Source organism: Symphodus melops (genome assembly GCF_947650265.1).
Source record: "Symphodus melops genome assembly, chromosome: 15".
Taxonomy (NCBI): domain Eukaryota; kingdom Metazoa; phylum Chordata; class Actinopteri; order Labriformes; family Labridae; genus Symphodus; species Symphodus melops.
Genome location: NC_136705.1, coordinates 20,876,967 through 20,904,375, shown reverse-complemented (window position 1 = coordinate 20,904,375; position 27,409 = coordinate 20,876,967). Strand labels below are relative to the sequence as shown.

Genomic DNA, 27,409 nt, shown 5'->3' with positions numbered 1-27,409 from the left:
CAATTTTCCATGAGACTTAGGGCCCTCATCCGTTCGCCTTGTAATGAGTAGATCAATCAGGACACAAATTAACACCCAGTGAGAACAGTCCATTACCTCGAGCAGTGACTGGCATTATTTTATCTGTCACAAAATGAGCATCTGTGGGCAAAAATACTTTTGCATTTAAATGTATGACTTATTTTCTTTCAGGAATTAAACGCCCGTTTGTTTTCATCTTGCTACTTGATTCAGTTCCTTGTTCGGTCCTTCTGAAAATATTAATCAAAAACAGTCTTATTAAATTATACTTAAAAAAAAAAATAAAAATAAAAATAAAAAAAGAAGGCAAGAAACGAGACCTAAAATTCAAACATCTTTATATCAATTCCAGCAAAAATACAGAGTTCTTAACATAAAGACGCATCATTCTTGGGATTACCACAAATAAAGCAGTTATTTTTTTTCTAATATACAAAATCAAGATTTTTAAATAGCAACTGTAAAGAATAAACATGTTCAAGTCTGGTATTTGGTGGGCTGTTGGATTACTTTCTAAATGCATAAACCTACATGGAGTTCTTAAATAACAATAAAAACATGATAGACATGTTCTATTCATGTCAGATGTTTTACTCTCTAAAGAGAAATTACCATGATTAAAAAAACAAACAAAAAAACACCCTGCTAAAACGGTTTGCTTTTTTTTCCTTTGACGATACACTAAAGTTAACATTGTGAAAATATAGACACTTCATATTCTGAGAACGTCTGCCATACAGTCAATGACAATAGAAATATTAGAATATAAAACTGCAACATACTTGGAGAGAAACAAAACAAATGTAGGATTGAAATATTCCAAGAGTTTCATGTCCAACACGTAAATAACCAGGGACAATTTTATCACCCAGCTGTTAATGCTAACGAGCCCACACTCTTTCATTCATATCAACCAACAAAATATCACAAGTTTTCTTTGTGGCTTGGGAATACTTGATACATAGGTTAATATCACACAGTCATCTGCTTTTCAGCATAGCTCTCTGACAAAGACTGAGCACGCTCAGTGAGGTTTCAAAGATTTTGGGCTTTCATGTCGTTTGGGATTTCAGTTCGAAGAACTCAGTATGAAGAAGTTGCAGATACTTACTCCATATTGACATCACATGCAGATAAATAAAAACCAAGTTAAGTCTCTATTGTGAGAAGACAGCAACGGGTTCACGGTCAGAAGTGACTACACAAGTACACAATGAGGTTACTGACCCAAAACAACATCAAAAGCCTTGCATGGTGGTACATACAGAGGACATCAGTTTTGTATACATTTGATTTGACTTCGAAAACATCTACATGAGAATCAATGAATGTTAATGCTCTGAAAGGGGGCATGAGAGTAAGCCTCAGTCAACAGAAGAATATACAGCTGAAGCAAGAGGCGGGAACTGTGTGAAACGGAAAAATGTGCACAAACTGGGTGAAGCAAACACAAGTCCACCGCCTCTCCAGGAATAGAGCGCTGTGTTTGACTAAAGGACAGGACTTTTCACATTTTTACACATTCTATTTTTTTTTTTTTACACTTCATAAATAAGGCACCTGGTCACAACAGTCACATATTCACAATGTTGTGGTTGGAAGACAGGCTGGAGATACAAGCTGCCTGATTACTTTTAGTTGAGATGTCTACCATCATATAGCTCTGAGCAGTTCAGTGGATGCTGTCATCTAAAACAATAATAATAATAATAATAATAAGATAAAGGGATTTAATGTCACCTAGTAACTGCATCAATCCATGATGTTCTCCGTCCCAACTTTTAAAATACAGTCTGATGGGCTGTGTTATCTCCAGCCATGTCATAGATAACTGAAACACAAAGCCATACAGCGACTGAATCTGCTCGACATCATGTGGGATTTTTGTGTCGCCCATAAAACACAGCAAACAAAAACTCAAGACTGAATTTTTAGAAAAGCTCAATTCCATTTCCGTTTCCTCTGGACAGTTCTGCCTGTAGAAAAAAAGGTCTCCTCTGAAGCGGTTGTAGAAAATAGATACTTCTGTTACTTCTAAATATAAAGCAGATTAAAGAAAGTCACAAAATAAAGATGATCTCTCCCTGCCGGACTGTTCTATTTCGCAAGCGATGTCCTGGTGCGCTTTGCTGGCGTCTCTGGAAGCTGCTGAGCTCTCTTCGCTGGTGCCTTCACCAAACTTTTTGGCAGCGAGGCAGGTCGACCCTTCTTTGTGGGAGCCCTTAAAGCTCCACTTCTCGTCAACGCTGGTTCGTCAGCCTTGCCGTCCGGTTTAGGAGATGCATTTTGAGTTTTCGTCGACTTTGTGGTCCTCTTTAGAGCAGGACTTGTGCTCCCACTCACTGAGACCACAGTCTCCATTTTTCTCTGTGACCTTGTTAGAACCTGGTCAGGTGAAGCTGGAACCACGCTCTGTTGTGGGGTTTCAACAGCAACCTCTGTACTTTTGATTTCAGCGACTGGACTTTTTGACTCTTTTGGTGGAATTCGTGCAGCATTCATTTTATTCACAGCTGGTTTTTCAACGTCTACCTTCTCTGCTTTTACTTCTTTTTTACCGTCGACCTTGCCTTTAGATGTTTCAACAGGGTTCTGTTCGGGTTTTTTAGGAGACCCCAGACGTAGAGAACTTCTCTTTGGCAATTCTTTCCTTGTCGTGTCTCTTGAAGCTTTCACGCTGCTCTGGGCTTTGACAACCTTGTTCTGAACAGGCTGCTTTGTAGTTTTTTTGTCAGCCAATGTTTTGCTCTTTTGTAGTTTAGCTGCAGGCTCTCTTGTTTGTTTACTGGCAGGTAGAGATGACTTCTGTGCCTTCAATGATGGTTTCAGAATTGACTTGGCGGCCGACTTTGTGTTCCCCAGTCTTTTCAAACTGCTAGTTTTTATAGTTTTTGAGGATTTATTCAGGCGAACATTGGTTTGCTGAACCTGCATTTTCTCTCGTATATTTGAATATTTTCTCAAGATTCTCGCACTGGCTGGATTCTTTGATTTACCAGAGGATTTGTGAGTTTCACCTTTCTGAGCACTGGCTTCAGCAGAGGAGAGCGATTTAATAATAGTCTGAGTAGTACTGAGGAGTTCTCTCCTCTCTTTCCCTTTGACAGCAATTCCCTCTTGCTCCAGTGCTTTAGCAATCAGTTTCTGACTCCTGGGGTTACTTTTCACAGGAGAGGCAATTGCAAACTTCTTCAAATGTTTCTTTAAGCGCTCTGCCTGTAGGCTTGGAAATACCCCCTGAGAGGTCCCCGCACTAGACGAGCTGTGGAAGCACAGCTGAGTTTCTGAAGGAAGACGTGTATTCACCTTCTTGACGATGACAAGGGACTTTGTTTCTGTAGAGTCAAGGAACCAGCGACAAATACTGGTGAGATTAAAACCTTTCATGAAGAGCATTTGAACTGGGGAGTATTTCTGGTGCTCCAAAGACTTTGATTTTTTGGCCCTTCGTTTGCTCTTCCATATTGCTGCCTGTCTGTCTGCTTTGTTTTTGTATTTTATTACTGGCTGACCCTCTTTATCCATTTGCACCCATCCTCTTTGCATCTTATCGTACTTATGGTTCAGATTCGTAACAAGGTGTTGGTTTTCTTCTCCAGTAAGGGTCTCAAGAAACTTATTGGTTTGTTTAGGGGGCTCACGTCTCGGTGTAACAGCGAGGTTGGCTGAGCTGTGTGGCAGTGCAGATGAAGTAGATGCTGGAGGGGACTTCACTTGGGCTTTAGTAATTCTTTCTGGTATTATTCTGACAGGGGAAGCTACTTCACTCTGTCTTCCAGCTGCAGTGACTGGAGGAGCAGTAGGTGAAGCCAATCTTTGTGATCTCAGAGCTGATTTTTTGTTGTCCACTGGTGACTGAGTAACAGACTGGTGGGACATCCCGACCTTACTTTTCTCACTCCTTAATGGCATTCTTGTGGGTTTGTCAGACACAAAAGAACTACTATCTTCGATTGCTGGCCTGTGGACTAAAGATGCTACGCTTGGCTCAAGAAGCAAAGACTCTACTTCGGTTCTGTGAACACGTTTACCTCTTGGCTGTACATTCTGTGATTGCGTGTCAGTCTTTTCAGGGCTTTGATTTTCTAAAGGACTTGATTCCTCACTGCTTGGTTGCTGTTTCTCATTCTTAATGTCATCTGCTCCAGCCTGTGTTGAACTTGGTTTCTGTTTCGCTTGCAATTTATTTTCTACATCAGTCTGTATTTCTTCAGAGGTTGTCTCTATTGGCTGGGTTTTCTCCGTGTTCAGCTCCACAGTCGTCTCTTGGACTGCACTATGTTGGGACTGTTCAGTGGCTGCGGAAAGGGATGAAATGACTTGTGGAGCAGTGGCCGAAAGCGAAGGAGGAAGGGGAAGTGTAGGTATGTGCTCTGCAGAAGGAGCAGAATGGGTAGCCGCAGATTTTGTTGGTGAGATGGAAGAGACAGATGTGGGTGGTGATACCTGAGACTCAGCTGGCATCTGGTTTGTTCTCAGTGAACGCTTAGATGTCACTCTATTGAGTATTGCGTTGCTACTTGATTTACGCCGCAAACTCCTGTCACTGGCTGATACAGGTCTTCCATTAACGTAACCCACTACAACAGTTTCTTTTGGTTGCAATTTTGGAGGAGAAATTACGGTGCCCTTTTTTCTCCGCCAAGGTGGCAATTCCTTCAAAAGCGCATCAAGTGTCTTGTTGGACAAGTCATCGCAACCCTCCTCCTCATCATGACCATCTTCCCTTTCTGAAGGTAAAACACGGTCCACTGCTTCAGAGGTTTTAATTTCTGACTCTTTTGTCATCAGCTCCTTTGTAGATCCTGTGATTATGGATTGTTCTCTAACGTCAGAGTTGTCATTATGTGTCTGTGTCGCTGGCTGCATTTCCTGAGGATCTTCTTCTTCTACTGTCTCCATTGTACTTTCCTCTGTCACTGTCTTTTCCTCTAGATTTGCCGGCTTTGGGGTACTGCTACTCTGCTCAAGAATAGGCTCACTATTAAGAAGTTCCTCTGATGAAGGCTGGGACTCAGCTTCTTCAAGGATACTATTCTCGATGGGTTCTAGGACCGTTTCTGCTACAATTTGCTCAGTGCTTTCACAAATCTCCTTTCTAGGCTCAGACTTCTCTTTTTTTCCTGGTTCAGATGGTACCTGATCACAATTTTCTTCGATTCCAGTTGTCTTCCCTGAATCAGCAGATATATAGGTTTCTGCATCTGTGTTTAAATCAGCTTCTTGACTCTCTGTAGGTGGCCTTGTTGGAGATGGAGGAACAGACTGGCCCTTGCTCTGGCTCTGATCTGTCTGACTTGTTTCAACTACAGTATCTACTTCCCTGGCGACCACCTCCACTGTATCTCCTGTTCCTGGTATCACACTCTCATCTGATTGTTCACCAGACATTTGTTGGATCATTGTCTCCCTGCATGCTCCAGCAAAAGGCATATCCACCGGTGGTACTCCATCAGGCTTTGAAAGTATTTGTTTCGGGGTGACCAATGTGTTCAACTCTGGCATTGGATTAGGACAGTTTCCCCTTCGTGCCAATGTACGGACAGTCTTTAACTCCCAGATTTCATCTGAAAACATATGTCCTCTGGTGCTCTTTCTAGCATTTCGACGTGGGACCATCTTCCTCTGCCTTTCTTTAAAACACTCTGTAATTGGTTTGTCAATAAAAACAATGTCACAGTGGCCGAGATCAGGGTCAACTATTCCCCTAAAAGCAGAGTCCCTGAACCGGTGATCAGAGGACGCCCTCATGGTCTTTCTGGCAGTCCGTGGAGAGTCTGGAGGAATAGTCATATGTACTGAAAAGAGTTTTGTTGGTGAATCTTTGGCGTGCTGGAGTTCTTTCTGCCTAACTTGATGTGTGCTACTAGCCTGACTGTGTCTTTTCATAGAAGAGCTGAGTCTCGCGCTGTGAGTTTCTGTTCTGCTGGATGAATAAGAGTTCACCTCTCCTTCCTCCAAAGTGTCAGAGAGCGATGAAAAAGAGGCATTAAGCACACACGACAACCTCTTCCCAGCCGCGGCATTGCTGGTCATGATTTTCAATTTAAGAGGTGCGTGATCGCCGTGACGGTTGTTCTCCGCGTCTACTTGATTAGCGTTGGTGGTGGCCAACGCCTGGTTACTCCCTAATCCAGAGCTGCGAAGATCCAAAGCAGGGCCAGTAGCAGATGTTTTCAGGGATATGTCTGGAACATTTTTCTTTTCCCAGCTGCTTAGGATTGAATAGGATGCATCTTGGACTTCTGTTTTGGGAGTGGACTGACTGGGAAACCTCAACTCTGACTTTTCAGAGTTGACGGCATGTGACTTTGGAGTGGAACAAGCCGTTCCCTTGATCCCAGAGGTAAAGATAGAGTCTTGCTGGGAACTGGAAGATTCAAGTGCTTTAACCTCAGTCTGTAGATAACCAATGGCATCTACTATCTGCCTCTGATGGTGGGGACAGAGCTTGGCCATGAACTGTTCCAGTGTGGAGGAGGACTGCAACTCTTTTGTCTTTGAAACACAGAAATCCGAAGACTCACTGAGGGGGGAAAAGAAAATAGATATAATTGCACATCTAGAAGAAGGAACAATGGATCATGCAAGTCATGAACATTTCAGTGTTTGATTGCAGCAGATACTTTTCTCTTCCTCTCTACAAGCCAAGGACACTCCTGAATTTTTTTTAATCTATCTCAATGGGTTTCTCTTCCTGGTTAAATAAAGGTTAAATTAAAAAATAAATAAATAAACAAATCTCCGATTAGACTGTGAAAATTGATGGAGCTGAACGGCATGAGAAATAATCCACAAATGTGTCATACTGTTCATCATTGCATATTTATTAGAAGAATAGGTGATTTTCAAAGTGAATCTTTCGTTCAGTGAACTTGACCAATTACATTGTTACATCTAATACATTTTTCTTCTTTACACAGTGGTGACTTTAGTTACAGTATACACCAAGAAACATGCACAACACAATTAGTAATGGAGGGCCACTTTGATTAAAACAGGTCATCACATGTTCACAACTTCAAAGAGCAAATACAGGGGGGAAATATTGATTACATAGTTTGTGTCAAGTTAACGCATTTTATAAGACGTGCATAAGGTGACATTTAGATACGAGTGCTAAACAACTAACAACAAATCAACCAATGCAGAAAAATCGAGCATGTACGAACATGTTGAATTACTTCAATTCCAACACCTTTGAGGTTTTGTTTGTGCCCATACAAATCTTTAATCGGCCTAAGGGGGGCTGGCATGTTTTTTCTGTTTCCTTCGTTTTTTGGCTCAAGATTCGTCAGTGAGGTAGCTAGATTACAAAATTCCAAATACCTTTGGAGTACGTATACCATCACATTATGCACGAAATATATTACCTTATAACTCTGAAAGGCTTATTTTATTTGTTAAATAAAAGTCCCACCCAGGCTCGTCAAGATAAGAGGAGTGAAGTATAGAAATGCGACCACGTCTAGATTCCTGAGGTGACATGTCACAAGGCTGCGTTTGTAAAACTGAGATAACCTTTTTCACATTGTTTGTATTCTACTAAAAAAGATGTGCAGGAAATTGTAAGATGATCAAATAGTCAGAAAGTTGACTCATATTTGATAAATGCAAACAATCTGAAATAAAAGTTAAGAGTTAAAGTAAGTTACAGAAATGTGGATTTTTTTTTCTACTTGAGGAGATTGCTGGCCCCTTCAGTTTGACTCATAGCAACAACTTGACTTTGAAGAATGTTACAGAAAGTAGAAAAGTTGATTTCAATTTTGAATCCAAGGTTACAACCCATAAGGTCACAGTCATGGCAGTACGTCTGGGGACTATTTGTTGAAAACTTTAGAAATTGCTGAATTGTTTGTTAAAACTGGAAAGCCGTTTGATAAAACACCCACTGGTCAACATCTTACCTGCACTGAGGCTATATTGACATTCATTGTGTAATTAAGTATAAAAATAACACTTAAATAGATGACGTTTTATCATATTTCCAGAACAGCATGCCAAAAATATATGACATGGCAGTTAAGAGATTAAAAAATAAGTTTAATAAGTTAAAAAAATAACATTTCCTGCAACTGGAACCGGAACGTTTCATTTGTTAAGCTAATTAACTTCACGTCCTTGGTTGCAATGTATAAGGAGTTAAGTGAGGTACCTGAATAGTAAGTATACACATTTCATCCCTGAGGGTTTAGCTCTCTCGCTCGCTCGCTCTATCTCTCTCTCTCTTGATGAAGCATTGCAGTGAGGAACGGACACCGAGTACACGCCTTTTTCTTCCCAAGGAATAAAATAACCAAATCTAACAAGCAGAAGCAAACCAAGTCACGACTCATTTCCACAATAGTTTAAAAGCACACTTACACGGACGTGTTAACCTATCCACAACGCCCATATATGGTTCATCATGTCTCTAAATGATCTGGAAATCACAAACTACTGTGTGGGGATTTACCATACACTTTCAGATGAACCATAAATACGATTGTGAGCAGGCTCAGTGATATTCAGGGTTCACTGTTTATCTAGCAGATACATCATAGACTTGACAGTAAACACATCAATACTTTACTATTATCAATTGAACATACTTTAAGATATCCTTCACCTTATACCACTAACAAATATGATCAAGACAAATCATGCAATATTTCCCCCATATCAATCATATGTAGTTAATCAAATATATAAAATCTGTACATTGGGGTTTTTTTTTAAGGACAGGGATACTCTTAATTTGAAAATCACACCTTAGACTTCTGGCCTTATTTGTTCCAGTTTGTCTCGAGCATAAGGTTCAAAGTTTGATCAGAATAAAGTGGGATCATCTCTGACGTTGTCCCTTCTCATAGATCATGTCAGCAGTCAAATATACATTTAAAGCATCATCTCCTCTCCTTCATTAACAACTATGAGAAACGATTAGTTTAGTTTAGTTAAAGCCATTTACATTCATGGTTACTTAAGAGGTGATAAAATCAATTCATAATTATATAGATGAATGAATACTGCATTAATAAAATATCTCAGATCCATGAGAAAGTTCCGTACGAGGGAACATTTTTACTTTCCCCCAACTTTAGAAACAAGAAACATTTCTCTGCAAATAGTTTAGAAATAAAAATCTTTAGTTTAAACTGTTCCCACCACCATTTCAAGCTGTACAACAAATTAAATATTGAGAAGAAGAAAACATCAAATAGATCACAGTGCAACGACCTATACTGGACAAAATGAACTATATACATGTGGTCAGGACTGTTGAATAGATCAACGTAAAGACTCGACTCTAACTTAAAGGATTTAACCATGAACTGCATGTTGTGTGCATTAGAAAATGCTACATTAAATATCATTAAATAGATGGGATTGGGGAATGCGATATGGGGTTTTTCAGATGAGGTAGTTGACTAAAAGATTTGCTACAACAGACTTTAAGGACTCGCCGGTCAATAATCCTAAAGTGGTTGCAAGTGTTGAACATACAAATTAAAAATGTATGAAAGTGTTTGGATGAGAGGATTACGTGTGACTTCTGTGAAATGTGAGATGATTGTCAATGCATAAAAAAAGTATTCCTATGAAACTGCTTCTAAACTTCTTCAATTTGTTAAAAATCTGAATCAACGTTTTTAGGACAAGCTTTAAGAATGTTTAATCTGCAGTTTAGAGTGAAGGCTGTTCAAAACGATGAAGACTTGAACTAAAAACCACGTAGAAATTAAAGTTCCTGAATGATAGCAACAGGTTGCTCAGTTTAAGAGAATCTTAGATTTAGCCTCAATAAATAAAATACCTTATTTACAGTGTTATTAAATACTAGTGTAAAAGTCCCTGAACTATCTGTCTCTGCTCAGTTTACTCAACATGTTTACAGCCCAGGTTTCTGAGCTCGACGCTTGAAGTTAAAGAACTATTTTTTGAAACATCCATGTTCATCAACCCAACTTTGAGTTAAGTATAAAGGCTGAAAGATTTGAGAGCCATGTTTCAACCTGATGAAAGAACAATGGGGCCATGATCCCATATTCTTGAATATCCTGAGGTATAAGTGCACAATGAGGCAAGCTGATATAGAAAAAAGATGGATATGAGTTCCGACTCTGATAAGTCAACCAGGCAAAAATTCAATGAAAATATCATGGAATTGCAACAGTGAATAGGCCACCATTATAGGTTACACATTCCTACTTTTACACATGATAACAGCATTATGATCCAACTTAAGAAGTTTCGTTTTAAGGGGGCGGCCTCTACCAGGGCATTGGTATAGCCAGAAAAAAAGCCTGACAAGGTGATGCAGGTAGGAGAAAGTGTCAAGCCCACCCAGGCATGAGCAAGACGGATACGATGTGGGAAATACCCAAGCTATGGACCCATTCTGCATGATTTTAGAGGCAGCAATAAACTGCAAATCATGAATAAAATAGTGAAAACAAATCACAGTATGTCAGGTCATTTTTGAAGGTTTGCCTGAGATATTTTCCATTCAGCTACAAACTTGAGCTTTTTTTAATTATTATTTTGATGTATTTTCATTGAATTTTCGAGTTAGTTACTGTAGAAACAGGCAGTGTAGAATGAGGCATTATTTCAACTGTGACTACGAGGTAAGCTGACTTTGCTAGCTGGCAATAGTTAGCCAGCTAGCAAAGTCAGCGAGTTAGAGTCCATCTGCCAGTATTGCTTGACAATGTTTTGTTTATAAAATAATGACTTTTATAGTGAAGAGCTTTGAAACAGAAAACAATACTTCAGCTAGTTTGTTAATCTACAATCTCGTGAACATAGGACTGATATAATAGTTTAGAGTAAACATTTGAAAGAATACCTGAATGTACTTTTATATTCAAGAGTTTGGATGAATCTGATAACAAGAGCTTTGCTTATGCACAATCGTTGACTGTGAATAATTAGGCCACTAACACTAGGCGAGTGTGCTCTATTTACCTGAACATACAATTCTGAATAATGCGCAATGGGCAAACTAAACACTAATGCATGTTTAATAGGTTCTGCATGTGTACAGAATAAATAATGCTTTTTCATCTCTCTCTCTTTTTTTAAATATCAAAAGAAGACTTCCCAGAGAGAATACCTGAAACCTGAAGAGACAAGCCCTAAAAATCACAAAGAACTGAAATGCTCTGAAGGCTTACACTGGCACCGAGATGCTACGTGAAACTAGTTAAGGTAGGTTGTGAATACATCTGAGAGTAGGCGACACATACTTGTCAGTAAGACATCCTGAAATGTTTCCTCAGAGGGGTTTTGGGTGTCTTACCCTTCCCCGAACGAGGTGACTTAGTGAGATGGTTTAGTGATGAAGCATATCTGTCTCTGAGGTATATTTACAGTATGTGCGTACATTAATGCTGTATCCGATAGACTCTTATTGGATGACAAATACTGCATCCCAACCTGAATTGATCCTGAGTGTAGCAAAGGCAATGAAGAAAAAAAAAAAAGATTCCATTCAAATTGCAGAGTTAATGGTACAGACAAACTATAGGCAGCACCAAGTTGTCGTGCTTGTGAGGAAAAATAAATCCTGCTCTGAACATAATGCTATTCAGTCAGACAACAACAATAAATAAATATTCTGAATATCTGCATTTGTGACAATAAATATTGAAAATATAGCTGTGTTTGGACATGTAGGTTTCTCTCCAGTGTTCATTTTAGCCAGAGAAGTGCATTTGCAAAACAGGGATAGTCATCGACACAAGAATCATGTATACTACACGTTTTTACCTCTATTTGTAGGGCCTACACACACTCGCTGTCTATTCAATTTGAAAATGCAACTAAGTGCTTTAAACAGTACTGAGGGAAGACACCGAGGGGCGCCACTTCCTTAGACATGATTCAATTGGCTCTGCGCGTTAAGTATACATTTATAGAGCCAGGAATGCTTAATTTTAAATACATCATCTTAAATCAACTCAAGTACTGTTGTACATGCAAATTGTTCACATAGAGCAAGAAAGCCTTTCAGGCAAAACATGTTGGGCCATCCATCAGATACTTGGAGTGTTCAAGATAAATGGCCATACACAAATATATTAGTTTTTTTTAGAATTTAAAGTTAAGGAATAGAAATTAAGTTAATAAATATTCTTAGTCCAATTTAAGTGCTTCACTTTAATCTTAAGGTTTTATGAAGAAAAAAAATAATCAGCAACCACCGCTGTCTGGCAAATGCAACATCTGTGTCATTATAAAGTACATCATTATTTGTACTTCATGGTCATATCACTCGTTTGACGAGAGGCTTCCATCATGGGAATCATTCCCGTTCTCTTCAGATGCATTCCCAGTAGCACTGTGCTGGGAGTTCAGCAGGTCCTTCCCATCGATGGACAGTTGAACATCCTGCTCCTCTACCCGGCTGATCAGCTTCGGCTTCTTTTTGGGGGGATGTTTCAAGGTCCCCAGTCGCTCTTTAACTTTGTATTCCAGGGTGCTGTGTGGGATGCCATAGATGGATTGAGCTTTAGACACGCTCATTTTCCCGCCCATCACCACCACAATGGCCTCTTCAAGCAGCTCAGTGTTGTACTGACGATATCGCCCACGTTTCTTCCGTGGCTGCTTGTTAGCCAAATCTGACTCCGAATCCAGAGAAAAGCTTCCCCCCAGGACTTGGCGGTCAGTATCATAAGGCCAGTATTCCTTCTCTGAACCTGAGCTACTCAAACCGCCACTGTTTTTTTTCTGGATCGGTCGGGGTAAAAAGGATCGAATGGTCTTTCCCAGACCGTTCTCACAAGCTGAACCTGAGTATTCAGTGGACAGGAAATCCCAAGTTGGATCTGTTCCTGTCGCCAAAACTCGCACTTGAGGAATCTTGAGGTCAAAGGATGATGGCTGAGAAGTGGAGAGGTTGAAGTCCCTGCAGGCCTCCTGGAAGTTGCCTTTCTCATAGGCAAGGGCCTTTGTCAAAAGTCCAGAAGCTTCCAACAACCTGGGTATGTCTTTCAGGTGCTCACTAGCCTCACTGTTGCTTTTGAGTTTGAGAAGGGCCCCAAAACTCGTTTTTGAATTCTGTGAAGCAGATCCATTTTTGAAAAGGTCAGTGGGTCTGGAGCTGAGAGGTGACTCTGGGTCGCTCTCCAGATCGGCTTCCTCTTTGATGTGCAGCGAGTATGCAAGAGATGAGGAAGGCTTATAACGGTTGGAGTGGCCGATATTCTCCCTCTTCCTCCCATCCTGTAGGCTCCTCATAAACAGCCCGACCTGTCCGTCCGCTCTCAAGGATCGCCTGATTGGATGGAAGGAAATTGGGTGTAAGCAGAGCTTGCACAGTGCCTTTTTTTCTCTTTTCTAAAGGAGGATGGGTTGGGGAGGGGAGGATATTGGCCACTCCTTTATTATATGACCTTGCCTTGGTAACATCACTATCTTTACAAATTATTAAATGTGCTGAAATGTGAAGGACTTTTAAGAACAAAAAAGGCTTGAGTTCAAAAAATGTTTTTATTTGCTTGATGTGATAACTTTACAAAATTGGCATCAACATAAGCAAAATGAAACAAAAAATAAATCAAAGGGCAAAGAAACAATGAAGATGACAGCAAAGGAAAGGGCATTAAGTGGAGTAAATAAAGGTCTTCCTGTGGCTCAAAAGCTTAGCCAGGAGGAGGGATTATTTGGCATTGCACTAAGGCAACTTTGCATGTAGCTGTTAAGCAGGGCCCAATAACTGTGCCATAGAAAATGACTCATGTCAATAAAGCTCTCGACTTTTTGTGTGACGTTACCACTGAACAAGCACAGCAAATAAAAGAGTAAGCCAGCAGAGGGTGGTTGAATGAATCACTCAAAACCTAATCGACTAGTTACACTTCTAAATTCAACGAGAACATGTACAAGATGGAGCGCACGGTAGACTGTAAATGTTTTAACATAAAAGGTTTCAATGATGTGTTTAGAATCAAAATGGCTGAATTACAGCGAGTGCTCTAAAGTCATATTATCTATCCAGACAGATAGTAGTCTTTTTGTATTAAACTAATTATAGAGTTTGGTGTATTTATTTATAAATGCACATATACTAATAGATACATTAGACACCAGACGAGTGATCACTGGACAGTAAAGAGGCTCTACAAGGTTACAAGCTACGGGGAAAATGAGAGCAAAAATACAAAAGAATAAAACTTCTGTCGATAAAATGCACATAATCTTTGTAATTTTGTTTATCTGTATTTTATACTTTTCCAAACTTTTATATATTTTTTAATACTTTTACAGTTTGCACTGTGATTCGGGGAGAAACAATGTTTCTGTGTGTCCAGCACGGTTGGCAGAAATTGGCAGAAAATCAAACTGAACGAGAAATCAGACTTCGACTGAAGATTTAGTTTCAGATGTTTTATCTGATTAAAAATGAAATCACATGGAAATGTGTCCTCGGAGACTAAATGAAAGTATCAGTGACTCTTGTCTACAGACAAACATGATGTCATGTTTGATGGACCAATGTGTGTGAGAGAAAAAAAAAAAAAAAAAAAATAGGTGGATGGAAACTGAAATCAACGTAAAAAATGAATTAAAATCAATCTTTGGGTGAGTAACATGGAGTTGTTCAGACAGATTTATTTATGCTGTTCCTCTGCTTAAACTTATTTCATGTTTCTCGAGGCTGAAAACATTAGCACAACCCTTTTTTTTTTTACATTTCAATGAGGCTTTCAGAAGGTTGGCTTTTTAGATGTAAATATCAAGACTAGATTTTCAGGATGCCTGAGCACTGATGCAGCTACGTGAAACCCTCACATTTCTTTTTTTTAATCTGAACACTTCATTGTGGTCAACCTAAACCTAACAGTCCCAGTGGGATCTAAAAGGACAAAGCAAAAGAAACGTATCTTACCCTTTGATCGTGGTTACGGCTGGGGAGAGGCAGGGACTTTTGACAGGCAGGATGCTGCTATAGCGATTCTTTTTGATTGACAGGTCAAGGACTCCATCTGCTTCAAAGACAAAAAAAAGGCAGGAAAATCTTAAAACTGAAGGTAAGACTGACGTTACATTTGTGCATTTGTTAAGTTCACTCTACCTTGGTCACTAGGCACAGCCAGGGGCTTCTTGATGGTGAGGTCAAGAGGAGCATCCTGGTCAGCCATGAGGAGCTTGCTGAGGACGGGATTCTGGTTGTGTGCAGGTCCAGCCAGGGTGAGAGCAGGGCTGGTAGAAGGGGGAGCCGCTGAGATCAAGGGCGGGGTCGGCAGGCTTTGGTCAGAGAGAGGCTGAGAATCTGAGCAACTGTCCTGAGAGGAGCTGGTTTTTGAGGTATATTCAGCAGCAAACTGTTTGATCATTCTCTGAAGGATTTCTCGAGCCACTACTGGAATGTGGGGGTCCGAGAAATTTGGCACATCTGGAAGACAAATCAACAAAAGTACAACTTCATCACTTTCCTGAGTAAACTCAGCTTGGCGCTTTATCTTCAACTATAAATAACACTCTGAAGTCCTTTTCCTAAGGCCGTTGAAACTACAACTCATCTGTATGAAGAACCAATAAAAGAAAAGATAGACAAAGCCCACTAAGCCGCCTCCACCACTGAAACATCACGACTCACCTTTTCTGCTGAGGACTGCATGAAGAAATTCCTCCGCTTGTTTCTCTAGTCTGCTGATGTTGGTCTGATCTCGAACCTGGAGAGGTTTGGGTGTGTCATCAAGACCCTCGTGGCTCAGGCCGATTAAGTGTTCCTGTTGAATGACAAACTGTTAATCTCTACTTGTGACAGATGAGGCACATTTGATGGAGTCATCATCAAACACATTTATTTATTTCACCGAATGATTGAATGACTTTTTCAGGGACTGCATGAAAACATAAAGAAAGAAATGAGAGACTCTAAAAACGTATCTTACCTTTACTTTGTCTCGCCTTAAACAGCAGAATAGACAGTTTTCATCAAATGACCAGTCAGACACTGTTGTTGGCTCGAAGTCTGCAGACACAAAATAGATTACAGCAATGAAATACAACAGTGTGATTATATAAAGAAAAAAATGTTTAGGTTTTGTGCTTTGTGTCACAAACATAGTGATAGCGATTTACTACCCAGGAATATTGACTTATTTAGTGGGCCACAGGCTTTAATACTATGGAGTCTTTTGTAAGTAGTCTCTCCTGTGTAAATGTCTCTGAGTCATGACTGTCTACAAGCTCGAGTTCTTTCACTAAAAGCCTTTGTTTTTAGTGCAGTGTGCATCTTTATCCCCAACAACCAATCTAAAATCTGTATCTTTCAGAGACTGAAGCTTGAAGTGTCCTATGTTCATATTTGCATTGTTTAGAAGGACTCAGACTCCAAGCAGAATTGTAAGCTGATAATAAACACATCGGCCGAAATCAAAGTATTTCAATGAATTTTAGTGGGACTGATTCAGCAACGCTTAGAGTTCAGCAGTCTTGTTCCACTTCTTCCGTCACAGAAAGGCTGTTTAGACTTTGATAGACCTCTCAATGGTAATAAACCCCAAATAATACCCACTATTGTGTCACTGACGTCATGCGTTATAAAAATGTCTGTAGACACTGTGGACTTTTACGCTGGCCCCACGCCATCCTAAACACCAACTTTGTAGGAACACAAGGCGTCTTCTCTTCTGCAGTCAGAGGGGCCGTCCTGCTGAGTGAATGTAGTTGGGTACCAGATGGTACAATACAGCTGCATTGTCATAATAAGCAGAATGCACGCTATGCCTACATTAGTCACATACACTTATAAAAATGGCCACTATTAAGATAATGAACAAGGAGTGGAATTCCTACCTTTAAATAATTGGAGGTCTTGGACCAGCTCAGGACCGAACAGACCATCGAGAATGCTCTCAAAACCTGCAGGAAGACGTGAAGTTCATTAAATATTTAGCTGTCAGAGGTAATCCCGCAACAGCACAGCGGACACATACATGGGTAACCAAATATTTGTTTGGATTGGCCCATAATTAGGGCTGGATGCGGAACAAACAGCGGCAAATACAGACACTCGATGAATCCATGTTAGAGACAACCGTATCTGCCCAAGGGCCCAAATTAATTTGATGTGCTCTGGAACAAAATAGTTACAGCGTGCTCTACTGTACATCGCTGACATTTCATGTGATAATGTCTATTTCATTCACTCAGGCGTGCCTTTGCCTGTCTATTTCATCTTGACAACCCCTGAGAGCAACCACACGCTTCTGTAAAAAAAAAAAAAAACATTATCAGCTCTCACTACAGGTTTTTATTTCAACACTTGGTACATGCACTCCATCCTCCTGTTGCCAAGCAACTAAAGCACCTCCTGAGTTGGGAGTGACTGCATGTTGGAACATTAAAAAAAAAAAAAACAAGAGTGCTTGGTGATGGCGTAAAGGTTCCTTTTAAAATGCAAACAGGGAATTCAAGCAAACCTCACTGAACAATCATTTACATTTAAACTACTTTTAAAGCTCAACCACAAATCATCTTCCATCACATGGAAGGGCTGAGGAAAGATACCTTACTGATAAGACAGTAGTATCCGACTGTTCCAGCTGTGTTAAAGATGCAGTGCATCAATCTGCTCACGACTTTGTTAAACAGAGCATTAACACAAAATGTAATGTGTTTACAGCTGCAGGGTTTGTACGTCCAATCCAAACTCCCGACATGCATTAAATGAAGAAATCAAGCGCTAAAGAGGTCAAAGGTAACATCTGTCTACTCGACCGGCTCTGAATGGAGAGTGCATCGTTCTTAATGCGCCCGGCAGTAACAGCACGAGAAGAAAAAACACAAAACATCCCGGTCAAAAAGAAGCTTCGCAAAATACTGAACATTTTAAATATCCGCCTCTGCCTAAATTTAAATATATATGACAAGTTAAATTAGCCAATACATGATCAAACTTTACATCATAGCAAATGCCTACTTACAGAATGTCTTCACAGAAAAGTGAGAAACAAACATCAGCCCATACTATCCACTCTCTTCCTAAACTCACAGTGAATTCAATGAAAACTGTCATCTGTTAAAATGCCCTCGCTCTGCTTCCCTACAGATTCCCACCCACTTTTCAACAGCCAAACATGAAGAGGGAGTGGGGGGTGGGGGAGGTGGGGGCAAGTGGTGAAACACAGGCTCGCCTATAGCTGCAGCGTGAGTCTGTTTCTGGGTTAGTGCACAGGACTTCAGCTGGAGCTATCCAATCCTATTTCTGAAATTTTTTTCAGAGGCAGGGGGAGAAAAGTAGGTCATCCACTTTCATGTGACAGAGCAGCGGCGTGACATCTAACTACTCTTCAGGAATTACAGTTAGGGCATTTTAAAATGTGTCATACTGTAAACCATGACTTTGAGGCAATTTTAACACATTACTCCTGACAGAGCAAAGTGTGACGCGGGGGCTGACGCTCAGAGCCTTTCCACACGCAACCATTTTGGGAGCGGCAACCTAAACTTCAAAAGGAAATGCTTCTTATATGTGCAATGAATAAATTATTGATGACGTATATAGCCGTCATGCAAGCTCTACAAAATGAGTTCCAAAAACAGTGAAAATGGCCACAATTTGAAAGGCTGAATAAAAAGAATAAAAACAGCACTGTGTCACCAAATTGAGACTCCTACTCTAAACAGTAGTTGAAAATGTACAGAGTCCATGTTAAGCTTTTGAAAGGATGTACTTTCGGTTTGAGGAGACGTTCACCAATTAATTAAGCTGAAGAGAGAATTAGGCCATGATTGAGCTGCTACTCTGGTTAGTGATCACCCTCCAGATACAATAAGAAGCAGCAGGTACAAAGGTACAAAGTCATAATTAGAGAAGAAGAAAATGATGCCGCTATGATGAGCCAACAGGCTTTACACCCAATTATACTCAAACTGAACGAGGACTAATGAAAAGACAGGACAAAGACATCAGGTTAATGAGGCTGGCAATCATCTCTCGCCAAAATAGAGGCAAACACACCTGCAGGCCTTAGTATGTGGGAAAAAACACGTCATTGCAGCACTGATTCTTGCTAAATGTATTTATACAGGATGTAGGAGGAAGACACTGATGCCAATCACTGAGCTCTGTGAGAGGGTAATGAGCATTCAGAACCATTAAGCGATTGTAACTCTTATTTGCGTTTTTTTACTCTAAATGTTGTCGTGCCTTCAGCTGAGTGAGGGCACAGATCAATCAGAAATATAAGAGTATTTTTCTTGAACAACATATCAGTGATAGCAGCAAAGTGTCACACTGGGGGGGGAGCTGGGAAATCATCCCACCGCCCTATAAAACACAGGTCCTACTTTTGGATTTTCAAGAGGAGGTTGTTTGCCATCATCTTGTCAGAGTCAACTGCGTCTTCTCTCTTTACAATCACGAAATCTCAAACGTGCTTCTCTGTGCTGCACACATTTGGAGTCTATGATTGTAGCATTCATTGTCTTAATTACTATTTATGCAGAACTGAAATGACTTGATGGGAGGGTGTGGCCACTAATGAAAACGTTTTAGCCATGAGTGCCACGACGTGGTGTAGAACGGGTAACAGAGAAAACATCGACATACTGCTCACAGTCTGACGACATGTAACTGAGGACGATTAAATAAAATGACTTTATAAACCTGAAGACATTTCATTACTTCACATTACTTTTTCTTAAATACTCAGCTTGAAGATAAAAAGGACAGCACATTTAAACTACTGCTCATTTACTTTTTTTGGACTGTTATTTTATTGCCAACACAAAGTGGCGCCTTAAACCTTCAACCGACCTCACAACAACACGTCACACTAATCTTAACTTCTGCACACTGAAACAACGCCTTTCAGCTTATGTAAGATTGGGCCCCGCACACACAGGCCATTTGAGAAACTATGAAACATTTATGTCACACAGATGCAGAAACCATGAATTTGCCTTTAGCCTTCATGTGACCTACATCTCCAGCCAATCAGAGAAAGGAGCAGGAGGAAATATTTTGAGATTGTGACACCCTTGTCCTTTCCAGCAGCGCTTAGAAAGAGAAATCCCACAGATCTCGGATCAGCTTAAACTCCCTAAATCCCAACCTTAACCTATACAGTATGTCACTCTGAATTGAACATTATGTGTGATAAAGCCCTCTTTACTTGGTATTGCTCCAGGGGGGTTGTGTAGGCAAAAGGTCAGGCTTATTTTAGCAGACTATGCACACATATTTGATGTGCATCACATGGCACACTTCATGTTCAGGGCTTTAAGAAATTCTTGTGAGACAAAAAAACTTCTAACTACATGTTTATAAAATACTCCTGACTTCTGGTAACTCTAACCTTCTAAAAAATTAATATTCAACACTACAAAGTATGAGACTCCTGCACAAATAGGGAAGTAAAGCAGGCTGTTTAAACACCTCTTACATGGTTCCAGGAATATCATCTCACACTGTGTACTAGTAATAACAGTGGACTAACAATGACATAGTGGATGGACTTTCCCCAGAAAAATATCTTGATTCCTGGAAAAATCATTTATGCTGTTCTTTTATATTAAAAAAAAAAAAAAAAAAAACACAGGACAGCACACATGGGCACAGGAGGTGCAGAGTTTATACAGAGGGATCCAAAACTAAAGTCAAATCTATGCCAGCAGTCGAGTGGATTGTAAAAGACGTTCAAGTTCAACCTTTAAATCTTTCCTTTCTTAAACCCTATTAGCAATACAGGCTACAGCAATGCTGCATTGTGTAATACAAAAAAAGCAAACATTTGATTCACTCCCACAGACTGCAGCACTGTTTCTTTTGGATGACCCACCCTTTCTGCTGGAGCTCGAGTGCTGAGGATGTACAGTGCTGCATTAACCCCCACTCAGCCCATCCCCCACTGGAGCTACTGTACACAGGCTGTCTCAGGAGTGACCACAAGCGTGCAGCACAAGGAGCTTCCCTAAGCTCATTTTAGAGCGCAGCCAAAACGAACTTCACCTTAATCCGTCGCCTTTCATCGTGACAGCCTTCGGAAATACGAGAAGCATTGATCGAGTATCGATGGTTCTGCTTTTTAAAACGGCATCAGATCTTAAAATCGTACGGACGCTCAGATCGTGATGCTCATGAGAGTGTAATTTTGTATGAAGAGGGTCACTGATATCCCTGAGCAATATTCTATGAGCATGTAAGATGAGGCCGAGGGCTGAGCATGAGTGCAGAGATGACAAAGTTGCACAAATTAGTGGAGCTGCAGTACATGACTATTTTCATCTCCAGTCAGCCCATCACACAGAGAGCAAGCCGAAAGCCCAGCCATCTAAAAACCATTTACTGCTGCCTGCATTGTTAGCCACAAAAAAAAAGGGAACACACTGGAGGTCAGACATACAAACAATGAAATGAGAAGAGCAGGGCTTGATATGTCATAACACATTGTGTTAATTACAAGCAAAATACAGTACTCGGATCACGCTATACAGTTGGCAATGTGTTGCCAGCTCTGAGCAACATCTATAGCAGGGAAAAACACACTCCATGAATACTTAACATGATCTGATGCAAACTGACAGTCAAATGATGTAACGCAGCACACAGCATAACTTTGAATAACAAATATGAGACCTCCATGATTTAAGCAAATGTGAAAAAAAAAGAGAAGGCACGCACATTGCACACACACACACAGTCAAAGACAGAGCACAAAGCATGAGACCATTAAGCCTGTGCGTTGTATTTTGCAAATGTTAACAGACCCCAGACCTCCTTTAGGAAAATGTAGGACAAGTGTTCATAAGAGCAGGCATGCTGGAGCGGAAAATGGGCCAGCTGAAGTTTAAATTATAAACAAGACAATCTGCCTGATGTCAATACTTGCTTTTTGTTTGAGGAATTCTTTAATTCCACTCGCCCACATGTCAAAAACAAAGCATGAATTATTGTCATTCCAGGCATTTTTCAATGTTAGCTCTTGCTGCTACGCTCCAAATTTGTCCAAAAAACACACATTTTCAGACACATAGTTTGCATGTGGGAGCTGCTGCTTCATGAACACATGTACAGGCAAACATACAGACAATTGTTGCTGCTGTTCTAGGGGACAATTGCTCTTGTCTTTAGCCTGCAGTTTAGCTGCTCACATTAAATACACAAAGACAAAATGTCCATTTCAGTGTCAGCAGGGTGGTGGTGGCGTGCAGCCCTCTCCACCAAAAAGCCAAACAAAGGTACTTCCTTGTTGTCCTGGACAGAATATGCCATTCTGCTGTAAGCAGGCTGATGCTGTTGTCATGTACTTTGCAGCTTTACAATTAAAGCCCAAACACAAGGGACATTTGTCAATCATAAAGGGGCGACTGAGTAACTGAGCCGTCCTCAGTCTGTGGTGACAAATCAGAAAGCTTTTATTCTCTCCCCGTTTCGTTTCCAATAATGAGCAAACAGCCCACCTAGTATGGTGGCCTTTCAGCTGAATACGTTTTTATGAGCCACTCATCATTATTACAGTCCACGACTCTTTATAAAGTAGGAGGCGTCAGGTGACAACCACCAACATTGTACAGTTAAACACCCTATACTGGCACGATGCATAGAACATCATTACTCTGAGCTTTTACTTTAATTAAACTAGACTGACAGATACAAGCAGTATTCTTACAGTCATAGCGGGTCTTTGTTTTACGTTCTGATGTTTGATAGATATTTATTATTCATTTATTTAATCTATGAAGTCAGTATCCAGGGTCTCTGTAGAGCGGTGTACGACGAGCGAGAAGAATTAATGATGGCAGTTTTTGGACTCCTGTTATGTAAACACTTGTGTTGTTGCTACAAATCAACAAGTTGGTCCTCCATTTCTGATGCTTCCTGATTGTCTATTGTTCCATTTCAAGTGACATTCGAGTGTGTGCTCGGGTGTTCTCGCCACTCAACGGGATTTCTGATTGTGAATATTAAAGGAGCAATTTGTAGGTGGCGCCGATAGCGCAGCGGCAGCGCGCGCACCATGTTGCGAGGCTTTGCTCCTCGCGCGGGCGGCCCGGGTTCGCGTCCGGCCTGTGGCCACTTTCCCGCATGTCTCTCCCCACTCTCTCCCTGTTTCCGACTCTATCCACTGTCCTATCAATAAAGGCAAAAAGGCCAAAAATAAACCTTTAAAAAAAAAAAGGAGCAATTTGTAAATAACACTCAGAGTTTACTGGAGTCTATATTTAAAGCTTTGGAGAGAGCCATCTCCCTCCAGCCCCGTCCTCATGACAGTCGATGAGCACACGGTTTGGAAGCTTCAGTGTTTAGCCAGCTCTGCATCCGTCGTGAAACATTTGTGCGTTCTAACCTCTACCCATTTTTTAAAACATCTCCAATATGTATCCAAGTTTTACCACGCTTCTGCTTGTGGAGCTCATTAGAAAAATACAGACAGAATTTACTAAACTTAACGCCCCGCATATCTATATTGGTGAATTTGGGCAGAAGAGAGGGTTATAGTGTATGCTAATGTTTACTGCTCTGGTTTAAGCAAATAGCTTCAGGCCCTTTGGCTCGTCTCCTTCTGTGGTAGTACTCAAAGAAGGACATTAGTTAAAACAACCTTCCCCTATTTCAAGGCATCACAAATTCAGGTGACTTTGAAACCTTCTAAGCCAGCCACTGAGTAAGTCAGATACTTCTTTAAATCAAGCAGGAGAGGCCGTCAGATTACAAAAAAACAACTTAGACTAAGATAGGAGACAAAAGATTATTCACTTTAACATACAAAACATAAAAGTTCACAATGATTAGCAAACCTCAAAAACATCATTATAAAAAGATGTAGTGTTTATTTACTGCTCCGTGTGCCTTTGAATTCCCTCGAGCACAAATACAGTTTTCTGAATAGAATCGCTTCCTTTGACTATACTGTATCTGATGACAGAATTTTGTACTTCTACAGTAAATGCATGGTGAGTACATTCAACATTTCAATGAGATCTAAAAATAGCAGCCACTTCATGTGAGCTTGATCTAATTTGACATTTTGAGATCAGCAGTGTCAGAGGCAGTGATCTTGTTTTCAAATTATCTTTTCTGCCTTGCCGTTTAAATGCTTTTTGGATTTTTTTTCCTGCCATCAATGCCAAATATCATGTAAAGGCTAAATTAATTGTGAAGTATATGCATATAAACAATCTCACCCAAAAACAGACTCACAAAATCAAATGTTTTCTGCAGCCTGCAGATATTTTTATATCCTTGAAAGAAAAAAAAAAGCTCGCTCTACATAGAAACCGAAAGAGTGCCACATTTCCCAAAATAATTTATGAATTTGTTTCAACTTGGATTTTTAAAAGTGAGTTGAAACGCGAGTATGAATCTCAGGTAAACTTGGGAGAAAATACCTGGATATTTCCTCGTAAACATGGGCGTAACCAAGCAACCGTCGGCTCTGGTTTAGCATGTACATGTGCAGTGCGTCTACATTGGCTGCTGCTATGTTAACGCTCAAGAAAGAGATTGGCAAGGATTTAAAATAGCCGTTCCCTGTCCTCTAAGCTCTTCAATAAAGTGGCGTAAAATGACTCATGTATTGATGAACAGTATAGGCCATGTATCACCTGTGCTGCCAATGGGGTGATATCTTTAATGAACATAATGTATTTAAAAAAATGCCACAGTAACAAAAACTGAATTATTTAAAAAACACAGCCATTTCTAAATGTTTAAAAACTTTTGACTTTCATCGAAATACAGCAACACAGTGTAACACAGTGCAACACAGAAACAGGTCGTAAAGCATTGACGTTTCGTTACGTATGGTTACTTTATTTCTGAACTGCTTGACCTTTTCTCTGTTCTCTCTCAGCCCATCAATATCGCTCATGCAGGTCTCGGCTGGTGGTTGCATGTGACCACAATCAGTAGCTTCATGTTGGTGATGTCACAGCCTGTTATAGTCTGTTGCTGGAAAGTAAGCCAAATGCTGTTATTGAGAGCTGTGTTCGCTCCAAACACTGAAGGTACAGTAAAATTAATGTACCAAATTAGGAGTTACGGTTACTGTTTTTAAGGATGCAGTTTTTTTGCATTACAGTCTGTTGTATTAAGGGGGCTTTCTAAAACGTCTTCTATTATAGTTGATATTGTAGCAGCAATGTGGTTAGCCTATAGTTTATTTAAGATAATCATTTAGATTCACTGAGAACTTGTCATCTGCAGTAATGATGATCTGATCCAGACCTTTTCTGTTGCACCACTAACCTGGATGTTGTGATGTGTCATCGAATAAGTCCAAACTTGGAAGCTTTAAACATTTCAGTCTGATCCATAGTAGTAAACCTACCAATAAACCAAAAAAGGCACAAGACCTCCACGGCTTAAAACACTGACTGCTCAAGTCACTTACCTGTTCTGCTACCTCCCACCATTTATACTGCTTAAGCTGTGCAATCACAAAAAAAGTCTAATTTAGAAAACAACCACCCTCCAGCCCACGCACATAAGCACAACAAGTGTGTTTTGTATGCATTACCAATTTCAGAAATCTTTTAGTGTAGCGTCGACGAAAATCGAAACTCCCCAAGCAGAGGGGTCTCAACCACTTCCTCGATGCAGTAATGCGCGCGCGCGCCCCCGGGATTTCAAGTAAAGCAGGCAAGTAAGCTCAATGTTGACTGAAAGCATCCAGCACGGGCATGTGTCGCCCTCCCCCCATCCAAAATACAGTATCATCACACGAGAACGCGCATTTTAGCAAACATATCGCGTTTTTGGCCGACGCAACGTCGAGAGACACTCCCTTTAAAACAAGCAGCACGGTGCCCTTTAAACAACTAACGTTAACACTGCGCTAGTTCACGCGTAAAGTCTACATGTTGGATTTACGTACTGCAAAACAAAACACAAAATAAGTAGTGCAATACGTGCACACAAAGTGCAACATTTAACAAAGTGCTCAGGCTGACTGCAGAGAGAAGGAAAGAGTTGAGGACAAAAAAGTGGCTCGGAGATGCCCCGAGTGAGTGCAGTAATAGCTGCTTATTTACACCATTAGCGGTCACGCAGAGGCGAAATTCAACCAGTTATCTCGATGAGTGCGAAACTTGCGTTGTCCTTACCTACACAGTGAATGAGTTTATGCCTCCACGAGTCAAGTTCCTGCCGAAAGCCGCGCCTGTCGATTGTGCATTGCTGCCTTTTACACTGACTCGCCATTTTCTATCGTTCTTGTCTGGCGGGCACCAGCACAGCTCAACACGGGAAGAGGAAGCGCTGTGTTATGTGAGCGTGCGCGCTCCCGTGTAGAGGAGGAAGTCACTCCTCTACACCGGAGGGGGAGGGGGGGGCGAGGGGGGATTCATCATCACTCATTCTACTAAATGAGTGAATAAAACAAACAAGCAATCTGCTTCATTTAACCATAGCAACAACTGGATTATTTTGAAAGATATGTGCAATTTTAATGTCAATATCGGCTACATTTCCCCAAATAATGCTACCTTGTTAAATGAGCATGAAATACAAATTATCACTTTAGACAAGTATACATAATAATACATACATTAATCTGTAATTCTATATTTTAGACTGGGCTAGTTTACCAATCTGGGTCATGGACCTTCAGGGCCAAAAGGCTGAGGTTTAATGTGTGGTGAATAAGTTGAATTGACTAAATTGAATCAGTTAGGCCTCAGGCTATTCCTGTTTTATGGTTAACCACTGCTTTTGTCAAGATGACAATGATGACACTGTTTTGATTCAGTCTTTTGTTCATAAGTCCTTACAGTTTATTTTGTAGAGACGTTGATGGTCCTCAGAGGTGTAAGATTACATGCAGACTTTTGTGATCCTTTAAGATTTCCACTGGCCCTAACAGTATTGACATGTTTGGCTTTAAGTTGGGCTTTCTTGCAATATCTGTTCCAAATGTTATAAAAAAAATATTGATGGTTTGAAAATAGTTGATCTTAATGACCTTGGGGAGTCCACTTTACACCACTTTTTCTCTCAAACCAGCATGTGGTTAATAATTTGATCGTGTTGACTACCAACAACTATTACCTAAATTGTTTTGAAATAGGCCATTATATTTCAAAGTTTCAGCATCACTTGTGAACGAGCAATGTGTGGTAGCTTTTCAGATAACAGTGATAAAACACAAGTTTTCACTTCCTAGACAAATGTGATCTGACAAGAAGGCCTAATGACACATTTTTGTTTGGGTGGTGAAATAATAAATAAATAAATAAATAGAGAGCTTGTGCAAACATTACCTACCTTTACCACAGATTGCATATGTCTTATTGGTTTGTCTGTGATTCAATGATTGAATGAGAACATTATTATTATTATTATTAGTAGTAGTAGTAGTAGTAGTAGTAGTAGTAGTAGTAGTAGTAGTAGTAATACAATGATAACATACATCATGATAAGATTGTTTATAATTGCTGGAAT

General features: G+C 40.3%; 1 protein-coding gene across 3 annotated transcripts; it reads right to left on the bottom strand.

Annotated features, from left to right (window-relative positions):
* Positions 1-342: 342 nt before the first annotated feature.
* LOC306835605 (ligand-dependent corepressor) lies at positions 343-26,231 on the bottom strand. 3 transcript variants are annotated; one of them, XM_079362248.1, is made up of 7 exons: positions 26,074-26,231; positions 16,819-16,884; positions 15,912-15,991; positions 15,614-15,746; positions 15,089-15,409; positions 14,903-15,002; positions 343-6,547 (listed from the first exon to the last, which is right to left on the bottom strand). In XM_079362248.1, the coding sequence occupies exons 1-7, from the start codon at positions 26,168-26,170 to the stop codon at positions 2,119-2,121; spliced, it is 5,226 nt and encodes a 1,741-aa protein (XP_079218374.1). In that variant the 5' UTR covers positions 26,171-26,231; the 3' UTR covers positions 343-2,118. The 3 variants fall into 3 exon arrangements, with proteins under 3 accessions (XP_079218374.1, XP_079218375.1, XP_079218376.1); XM_079362249.1 differs by having other exon boundaries at positions 14,903-14,999; XM_079362250.1 differs by lacking the exon at positions 343-6,547 and adding an exon at positions 6,833-13,288.
* Positions 26,232-27,409: the final 1,178 nt, after the last annotated feature.